Source organism: Brachionichthys hirsutus, chromosome 8 (genome assembly GCF_040956055.1).
Source record: "Brachionichthys hirsutus isolate HB-005 chromosome 8, CSIRO-AGI_Bhir_v1, whole genome shotgun sequence".
Lineage (NCBI taxonomy): Eukaryota > Metazoa > Chordata > Actinopteri > Lophiiformes > Brachionichthyidae > Brachionichthys > Brachionichthys hirsutus.
The window spans coordinates 15,653,807-15,663,975 of record NC_090904.1 but is presented as its reverse complement, the minus strand read 5'-3'; the positions used below and the strand labels follow the sequence as shown (position 1 = coordinate 15,663,975).

General features: G+C 50.5%; 1 protein-coding gene across 1 annotated transcript; it reads left to right on the top strand.

The window, feature by feature from the left end:
* Positions 1–79: 79 nt before the first annotated feature.
* dhrs3b (dehydrogenase/reductase (SDR family) member 3b) lies at positions 80–6,909 on the top strand. Its single transcript, XM_068742607.1, has 6 exons — positions 80–467; positions 5,192–5,335; positions 5,534–5,653; positions 5,786–6,024; positions 6,279–6,404; positions 6,497–6,909. The coding sequence occupies exons 1-6, from the start codon at positions 261–263 to the stop codon at positions 6,579–6,581; spliced, it is 921 nt and encodes a 306-aa protein (XP_068598708.1). The 5' UTR covers positions 80–260; the 3' UTR covers positions 6,582–6,909.
* The last annotated feature ends 3,260 nt before the right edge of the window (positions 6,910–10,169 follow it).

Below are 10,169 nucleotides of genomic sequence, written 5' to 3'. Positions count from 1 at the left end.
CCGGAGCGCGCGCTTCACGTCTCTGCCAGCTGCTGCCATGCGTAATGACCACTCACTAATGCGCGGAGAACGTGGTGCGCGTCTGCTGACCTGAGAGCCACGCAAGGCTGCCTTGAAAGCCTCTTTCTGCAGTTTCTGAGCTGCGGCTCACAGTGTCCGGATGACGCCGCTCTCCGGGCCGCTCCTCGTCGCTGCGTCCGCGGTTTAGTTGGACCCAAACCGTGCGCACAATCTCTCACGAAAACACGGCACTTTTCGACATGGAGTGGAAGAGCGCGTGCCGCTTGTTCTTGTTCCCGGTGCAAATGTTCTACTCCATCATCAGAGCGAGTTTGCTGTCGGCGTGGCCACGCAGGAGGAAGGACCTGGCGAAGGACCTGGCGAAGGAGCTGGTGCTGGTGACCGGCGGGGGACGAGGCATCGGGCGGCACCTCGCCAGAGAGTTCTCCAAGCAGGGCTGCAGAAAGGTAACGGATCCGACCGCGTCCGTTCGGCTCGGTGCGCCCGGGCTGATCGTGGTTTAGTTTGTGTCCGAAACCAGAAGCCTGAGACCCCCCCCCCCCCCCCCCCCTTCCAGCGGGCCCCCTACCAACTGTTCTGTGAAAGCAAGTCGAGCAGAGACGAGGGACCCGAGTCTTTGCCCTCTGTTCCAGGGCAAACACCTGAGGTCAACCAGAGGGCAGGTCTGGGTCGCCTGTTGTGGGGCAACATTCTGTGTGCCAAGTCTGGGATGAGTCCGGTTTGAGTCCGGTTTGAGTCTGGGATGAGTCCGGTTTGAGTCCGGTTTGAGTCTGGGATGAGTCCGGTTTGAGTCTTGGATGGGTCTGGGATGAGTCTGGGATGGGTCTGGGATGAGTCCGGTTTGAGTCCGGTTTGAGTCGGGGGTTGGGTCTGGGATGAGTCCGGTTTGAGTCTGGAATGGGTCTGGGATGAGTCCGGTTTGAGTCTGGAATGGGTCTGGGATGAGTCTGGGATGAGTCTGCGTTGAGTCTCAGATTACTCTGGGTTGAGTCTGGGATGAGTCTCAGATTACTCTGGGTTGAGTCTGGGATGAGTCCGGTTTGAGTCTGGGATGGGTCTGGGATGAGTCTGGGTTGAGTCTCAGATTACTCTGGGTTGAGTCTGGGATGAGTCTGGAATGGGTCTGGGATGAGTCTGGGATGAGTCTCAGATTACTCTGGGTTGAGTCTGGGATGAGTCTCAGATTACTCTGGGTTGAGTCTGGGATGAGTCCGGTTTGAGTCTGGGATGGGTCTGGGATGAGTCTGGGTTGAGTCTCAGATTACTCTGGGTTGAGTCTGGGATGAGTCCGGTTTGAGTCCGGGATGAGTCTGGAATGAGTCTTGGTTGAGTCTCGGATTAGTCTAGGATGGGTCTGGTTTGAGTTTGGGTTGAGTCCGGTTTGAGTCTGGAATGGGTCTGGGTTGAGTCTCAGATTACTCTGGGTTGAGTCTGGGATTACTCCGGGATGAGTCTGGGATTAGTCTAGGATGGGTCTGGTTTGAGTTTGGGTTGAGTCCGGTTTGAGTCTGGGATGAGTCTGGGATTACTCCAGGATGAGTCCGGGATGAGTCTGGGATGAGTCTGGGTTGAGTCTAGGATTAGTCTAGGATGGGTCTGGTTTGAGTTTGGGTTGAGTCCGGTTTGAGTCTGGGATGGGTCTGGGTTGAGTCTGGGATGAGTCTGAGTTGAGTCTGGGTTGAGTCTGGGATGAGTCTGGGTTGAGTCTGGGATGGTTCTGGGATGAGTCTGGGTTGAGTCTGGGATGAGTCTGGGATGAGTCTGAGTTGAGTCTGGGATGAGTCTGGGATGGGTCTGGGATGAGTCTGGAATGAGTCTGGGATGAGTCTGAGTTGAGTCTGGGATGGGTCTGGGATGAGTCTGGGATGAGTCTGGGATGGGTCTGGGATGAGTCTGGAATGAGTCTGGGATGAGTTTGAGTTGAGTCTGGGATGGGTCTGGGATGAGTCTGAGTTGGGTCTGGGATGAGTCTGAGTTGGGTCTGGGATGAGTCTGAGTTGGGTCTGGGATGAGTCTGAGTTGAGTCTGGGATGGGTCTGGGATGAGTCTGGGATCAGTCTGAGTTGAGTCTGGGATGGGTCTGGGATGAGTCTGGGATGAGTCTGAGTTGGGTCTGGGATGAGTCTGGGTTGAGTCTGGGTTGAGTCTGAGTTGAGTCTGGGATGAGTCTGGGATGAGTCTGAGTTGAGTCTGGGATGGGTCTGGGATGGGTCTGGGATGAGTCTGAGTTGAGTCTGGAATGGGTCTGGGATGAGTCTGGGATGAGTCTGAGTTGAGTCTGGGTTGAGTCTGGGATGAGTCTGAGTTGGGTCTGGGATGAGTCTGGGTTGAGTCTGGGATGAGTCTGAGTTGAGTCTGGGATGAGTCTGGGATGAGTCTGGGTTGAGTCCGGGATGAATGAAAGGTTGCTGACCTCCTCCATAGCCGCTCATATAACAGCCCCATTCTACTATTTTTAGAGTTAGGAACTCACAGATTACATGAACCTGGATTGGTCTGACTCGTTCAGATTGGTTGCAGAGATGGATGCTGCTGTTTCTAAACACACAGGGATTCCAGAAAAAGATGTGATCGCCGGGTCAACAACCCAAAACTTCTGAATGGGCTCTTGGGAATGAGGCTCATCAATCAGCTCTTTCTCCAGAATCATTGATGACAAGAACTGTCCCAGAGAGCAGATGAGACGAACAGACAAGTTGACTCACTGCTCGTTGGTCATGAGTGATGACTTTGTTACCTCACTCTCTACGTATTTTAAGTCAAAACTTTACGGGATTACGCTGCAGCGGTTGGAACCGACTGAATGTGATATTTGCAAGCCTTAAATTGGAAATCAATAATCTCACTGGATTTCTTTTTCAAGTAATCTCTTTTGTCCTGCCAATTTCACAAGATAAACCCATCGTCCATCAAAGTGAGGGACTCCTACTCGTTGGCTTGAAGTTCTCTGGTGGCCAAGTAGACAATTCCTAGTCCCGGCAGGGCAGGCTCTGTCCTTGTGGGACATGACGCAGGTACTTCCGTCCCTCCAGCAGTCACGTGTCGACACAGACACGGAAGAGAATGGTAGCAAGCCGCCCTGCTCCGATCGGCAGGCTGTAACTATGCACCTACATGGGTCCCAGTTGAGTAGGTCGACGCATCGATGACGCAGGAACAGCCTCGCTCGGGCTTCCAATGGCGAGAAGGAACCGGTGGGTTTTCAGCTTTACATTGCAGCTGCACAACAAAGGACGCCGCCATGCTTTTCAGCGCCCCATTGTTGGCCGTTATCAAGGTGCGAAGGCTATGAAAGCAACCCCTATGGTAATGCGCCTGAACAGGTGATAACAGGGAACAGGAGGGTAACTATCAACGGGGCCAGCCTCCACGAGCCCCCCCATTCACCCCACTTTGCACCTGGATTTCCTTTTCCGTCTCTGTGGCTTTGGGGTTTTCACGGTTTGAGGAAGACTTACGGCGCCACTGATCAATTATTTTGGGGAAGTGGAGAGCCAAGGAACCAGGCCTTCCTTTGTGTATGAAGGGGGGGGGGTTACTGAGCCACTAAACCAGGCCAAAGTACTGGCGTGTTTAGAGTACCACAGAGCGATACGATATTACCTCTTGCTATTATTTATTGAAACAATCATTCAAGAAGAAAGTGTTTTCAGGAATTGAAAACTTTGTGGTTGGTACGACTCAGAAAAGGACACTGAGAGGTGACCCAAACTGATGCCCTGGCAGCAGGTGTGTGTGTGTTGGAGGCGGGACGCACACCGCTCCCAGCTGGGTATTGCCCTGCAGCTAACCTTGCGGGCTCCACAGTAATTAGACAGCGGCAGGCGACTGCCTCCTGAACTCCTGCTGCCCCCGCTTTGTGCTGGCCATACAATGGGTGTGAAAAGACGGCTCGACCCACCCACACGGTCAGGAGAGACGGAGGAGCACGGTGAGACACATCGACTGCACAGCAGCGAGGGTTGGATGGCACTCTCTCTCTCTCTCTCCCTCAGGGCCCTGTGTCAAGCCTTGTATTATTTGTCAAATACCGAAATGCTCCTTTATAGAATAAGAAGACAGGAAAGTATTTCTGGTTTATCAGTGACAGCAACGCTTGTTTGCTCTGAGGGCCGTGCACGTGTGATGCCTGACAGCAGCGCACGGTGTGAGTGCTGTCGGGCTCAAATCCGATTAGCAGGTTTCAGTTGTTTATCTGAATTCAGTCATTACTTAACATAAAAAGTTTCATTGTGAGGCATTAAAAGCCACAAAATGCAACGGGTCCATCAGACCCACGAACACTGGCTGAGTAACGACAATGTGAACGCCACACAAGGGTTAAATGGGCTTGCAAACGAAGCAAAAACCAAAATGATGAAAAGTGAGTCGAACAGGAGCCGTTCGGAGGGAGCCAAGCGCTCAGGGATGTGCACGTGCAGCGTAACGCAGTCATTTTACATTGGTTTGGCTCCAGATGAATGCCGAGAATATTTCAACGGATACCGCAAGTTTGCAGTTTTAATACATGCAAGGTCCGAAATTCTGTTCCTCTGTAGCAACGGGAGGCTGGTCAGAGACACGCCGTCTTTCTGTCGCTCCCACGCACGAGATCACTTTCCACGCGATTTTCTGCTCAAATATTAACCTTGGTCACGGGCGACTAGCCAAACCCCACACTGGCGTCCTCAGCACTTCACACACACACACACACACACACACACACACACACACCACTTTCAAAGTCTCTGACCAGAAATGACAGGGCTCATCTGCCCAACAGGCCATGTAATCTCTTTGAGAATTTGTGTTTGAGAGACGAGGAGGGCTCGCCCCCTGATTTCATTACCTTTCCCTGACCCCGAAGACTGACAGATCTAATTGCCCGATCGCTGCCCCCCACCTCCATCCAGCCCCCTGGGCCCTGCTCAAATGACTGGCCTTCCTATAGTCTGCAACTCCCGAGCCTTTAATCTCGCACGCAAATTATTTGTTGGAATGAAAATGGCCTCTCCGTTCGCTGGATGAAAAGAACATTGCCACTCAAACGATCTCCACTTTTACACCGGGTCTCATTTCCAGAAAACCTGAGCAAAAGATGCACTTTTGTGTTGATAATGGCATTTTGTGTTCCACTCAAGCGCGACAGTCGTCTGAGTGGAAGCATTCCTCGACCTCTCTTTTTGGCCAGGTGATCTTGTGGGGCCGGACGGAGAAGTGCCTGAAGGAAACAGCCGACGAGATCTCGCTCTCGGGAACAGAGTGCCATTACTTTGTGTGCGACGTGGCCAACCGGGAGGAGGTGTACAAGCAAGCCAAGGTGGTCCGAGAAAAGGTACGCCGGTATCATGTCTCCTCTGCACGCACACAGGCTCTGAGCTGCTCGCGCTCCATCTGCTCTATAGATCACACTTCAGCTGAAATATTTCAATCAGGTTGGGGGATTTTTTGCAGCTCTGGTGCAACGCATTTGCAGCTCGTCGTGAAATGCGAGTGTTCTTTTCTTCCTATTGTTGGGCCTCTTCCGTCTCAGGTTGGAGACGTTACGATATTGGTGAACAATGCGGCCGTAGTCCACGGCAAAAGTCTGATGAACAGCGATGACGACGCCCTTCTGAAGTCCCAGCACATCAACACCATGGGACAGTTTTGGGTAAGACTCGCTAAAATCTAAGTCGAGACTATTTTTTCAAGTAAGGGCGTTTTCCTGGCGCAGCTGAACCTCGTTGTTTTCGTATTTTTCCTCTAGCAGTATTCATTTGACCGTTTTCCGTCCTCATCCCAGACCACGAAGGCCTTCCTTCCTCGGATGCTGGAGCTGCAGCACGGCCACGTTGTGTGCATGAACTCCATCTTGTCCCAGTCTCCCATCCCCGGGGCGATAGACTACTGCACCTCCAAGGCATCGTCACTGGCCTTCATGGAGAGCCTCACGCTGGGCCTGCTGGACTGTCCCGGCGTCGGCTGCACCACCGTGCTGCCCTTTCACACCAATACAGAGATGTTCCAGGGCATGAGAGTCAGGTAGGACAAGATGCTAGGTGGAAGTGTTCATTCTTTTAGTTCAGATTGGATTATCTTAACTATTGGAGGGTTTTCATTGATGGGAATTCCAGTTTTCCTAAAGAGAACATGATTGTCCAATGTGTCCCATGCTTCTGTAGTTCAGAGGACATCTGTAGACTTGGCTGTAGAGCATGTCCGGAACACGGGAGGTTCCTGTGTGGGTGTGGGGGGGATTCATTGTCCATGTAATCAGGCTGATAACTCTTTTCTAGGTTTCCACGGCTCTTTCCTCCACTCAGACCAGAGCTGGTTGCCCAGAGCACCGTGGATGCAGTCCGAGCCAACAAGGCCTTCCTCTATCTGCCCTGGACCATGCATGTCCTCGTCATGCTCAAAAGGTCGAAGACATGTCTCACTCGGCGCTGTGTTTGTTTGGTCTTGTTCGCATTGATTGGTTTGTGCTGAACATTTCTACTCTCGTCTTTTTTAGTTTCATGCCACAAGTTGCACTTGAAGAAATCCACAAGTTTTCGGGGAGTTACACCTGCATGAACACTTTCAAAGGGAGGACATGAGCCCGGACTGCACATCCACTGTGAGAGCCACCTCATCGACTTTGAGGTGTTATAAATGTGGGACCGTAAGACATCTGGATGTGGAAGAGACACCGTGATGAGGAGGCGGGACTAAGGGACTGAGCCAAGCGCTTGTCACTGCGGGTCAAAGTCCAGGATTCACCTCGGTGTCCGTTGCAGGTGTGGGACCATGTCTGCTGTGGACAACTGAACACTTTTCCCTTTCAACACAAGCCATGCATAGGGCTGTCCCAGTAGCTTTGTGTAACACGTTCAGTCTGTTTTTACACAGATTTTATATTCTCATTTTAATATTTTTTTGAATCAAAACAAGATAATAAAATTGAGTTTTAGTGACGTGCTGAGTTTTTGTTTTTTCTTCTTTTTTTTGTGAACATCTGGGAGGTACAGATTGATTTCGTCTGCGATATGAGTCACGTAGGAGTGTGATAACGCCTTGTACTTATTCTTAAAGCTGATTGGCTGTGAAGATGTCAAAATATAAAACACAGGCTTGTGGGCGCTGTGTTTTATTTTTTGTCTTCCATCAGAAAACAGTGATGGGGGTGGGAGCAATTCATTAAATGTAACGGCAAGACTGGTGTGACCCCCGCTGGACGTGGACGAGCAGAACAGCAGCCATCCAGAGGCTGCAAAAGGAAATGGCCTTATGGCATATAATGACGATGACGGGTGGTGCAGGGGGTAGTGATGCTGCCTACTGGGTTCAGTTCCACCAGGGCACGTCTGTGCACTTTGCCTGTTCCCCCGGTGTCTTCTTGGGTTGAATGTTTCTGTCTCTGTGCGGCCCTGCGACCGGCTTGTGACTGGTCCAGGGTCAGCTGGGAGGGGCTCCAGCGTAACCCGTGAGACGTACTTCAGATAAGCGGCAGAACACAAGACGGTGAATGCATAAAGATCACAATATTGTTTTTCAATCCAGTTCTAAAATCTTAGATCCGTCTGACACATTTCTAATCATAGATCATATTGTGTTTATATTTTATTTTGACCTTGGTGCATGACCCTGAGCACATTCCCTGAAATCAGAGAATGTGCTCACCCTAACCCTAACCCTGGGAATTCTAGGGCCATGAAATAGCTTTGTCATTGATGACATTATGTAGGAAACAGAAAATGTGGACCTTTGTATGAACAATGGCCTGTCCCTGCGGGAGACTGGCCCCCCCGGCACAAGACACGGCGGCAGCCAACGAGCAGCTGGAGCCAAAGAGGAGGAAGCGATGCGTGCTTTCATCTCATGTAGATCCAGAGATCGTTTACTGTCATTCAAGGGCAACTGCAAAAAAAGCTACGCACTAGAATGACATTTTGACATCAAAAAGTATACAAAAAACAAAGGTTTGGTGTCGAATAGTTCTGCATTTATGGAAATGTCTTTACTTACCTTCCAGCTAGGATTTTACCGTTTTTTTTATTTGTTTGGTGCAATGGTTAGGGTTAGGGCTACATTGATGAGCCTGTATTCTCTGGCTATATTCTGCCATCCAGAAGCGTCTGTGCAATCCCCGACTGACAGAGATCCAAGCATATATTTACTTCATGCTTCTGTTGCATTACACGACTGATTAGGGATTAAATCGCTGAAAGAACAGCGTGTCTTTTCCTCAAATGCCCACAGGCTAGAACGCCATCTTGATGAGATGTCGCTTTGAGAGGCATCGGTGTCGTGCATGAGGGCCTTTCAGTCAAACGAAGGCAACACCAGCCGAGTGACAGGCGTGGGTCGCCGGAGACGGCGAGCCGTGCGGCACGGTCGTCGTGCTGAAGGAGGGTTTGGGCTATGTGGGTGTGGGGGGGATTCATTGTCCATTAGACATTGTGTTGAGAATGTTTCTGACATTATTTCCAGGAAACTAAACCTCTTTCATGATGATCAAGACTGTCTTTGTTCAAATATATCCGACTGATAAAACAGTGGCTTTAAAAGCAGCCACACTGCTCTGTGGTATTACTTTGATGAGAAGATCACGGCCTCTACTTTGTCTCAACACCTGCCTTCATGGAACACTTTGATGGATCCATGGACAAGCCAAAGAGAAGGTCTTCCCAGCTTCACACAGACGAGCCTCCTAATCCCAGCGAACAACAAACACAGGAGGGTTCCTGTGTGCTCATGATAGGGCGGCGCATTGTGAGTGGGGGGTTGATGGGGGGGCTTCTGCTGAGAGCGAATCCAAGCCTCCTGCAGAGGCCTGTTTCTCATTCTGTGAGTGGGCTGTTGCGAAAGCAGAGGGAGAAGAAGCATGTTGGGATGAAACCCAACCCTAAATTGAGGACGCATGTAGTACGCTGGAAGAGGAGGGCCAAAATGGATGTGAACCGTTCAGGGGGGGGGGGGTTCAGAGCAAGGTTAGTCAAATGCTGAATAAATCAAAGCGGCTTGAACGGCCTTTTCCCGCTGGAGGCGCTCAGCTCCGGGATGACCGACGGCTCGGTCACATGGGAGAACGTGGGAGAACGTGGGAGAACGTGGGAGAACGTGGAAGTCCCAGCGTGGCCACATTCCCAGGGGCTGGGAATACGTGCTGAAACGGTCTTGTGTTTGCTTTGATGTAACATTTCTGAATCATGCATTCTGCATTCAGGTCACATCGTCCCATCTGCAGTGATGGTTGCCTAGCAACATTTTCCTTATCTACATTAAACTTACTAAACCACAAAGCAGTGAGCGAAAGGTCAGGCAAGCTAAACAAAACAAAGTGTCGGATCGTTCAGTGTGCGTTCTACTCAGAGTACTTTGTACTTTCATATCATTTTGATCTTTTTCAATCTCGTGGATTATTTCACGCAGAAACTGTAGCAATGATGTCACCAGGCATCCTGGCATCTTGCTTTAGCGCTCCCTGTGTCAATGTCCAGAGCTCCTTACTTGAAGTTCTCCGGAGGTGGACGCAGGAGACGAATCTGTGCTTTAGTCAGATACACAATTTCTAAAGTGTGGCATGTATTCAAGTTTAGAAATCCCACAATCCCTTGAAAGCATTAATTTTACACAAGTTCTGCTGGCTGACTGATCAAAGGCTAGAGATTATCTTTATAATTAAACAGTTCCTAATAATCCGCCTTCTTGCTGGAGGTTTCATCATATCGGACTCTGATCACATGATTTGTCTCCTAGTTTTTCGTCAGACCTGCGCAACTTCATGGAACTTTACAAAGCACCCCTCCTTTGGTAGGGGCCTGTGGCTACCCTCTGCTTGGGACCGGCTTAGGGGAAACCCTAAGGTCAGACCCTGGCAGTGCTACGCTAGCTCCTGCTTGCAACGATCCCTGAAGTCCATCTTCTACTGTAAATAAGAACTTGTCAGCATGAATCCTTACTGGAACTTCATCAAAGAAATCTCCAGCAGTTCTCTCTTCCATCCTTTGAAAGACAGCAGCAAGACTTTTAAAGCATTTATAGACCCAGCAGGCCTCCATCCATTCATTTAGTAGCTGTATCACAGACTGGGTGTGGCTGCGTGTAAAACGTCAGCCAGTGGAAGATGCTTGGAGCCGGGGCGGCGGGAAGGCAAAGAAGCGTTATTTTGCTACATGACCGGAGCCACTTCCTCTGGACGATGC

Excerpts from the sequence above, each read along its gene's own strand:
- dhrs3b (XM_068742607.1), top strand. The coding sequence starts at position 261 with ATGGAGTGGAAGAGCGCGTGCCGCTTGTTCTTGTTCCCGGTGCAAATG. Across the intron at positions 468-5,191 it reads CCAAGCAGGGCTGCAGAAAG|GTGATCTTGTGGGGCCGGAC; the intron begins GTAACGGATCCG and ends CTTTTTGGCCAG. Across the intron at positions 5,654-5,785 it reads ACACCATGGGACAGTTTTGG|ACCACGAAGGCCTTCCTTCC; the intron begins GTAAGACTCGCT and ends TCCTCATCCCAG.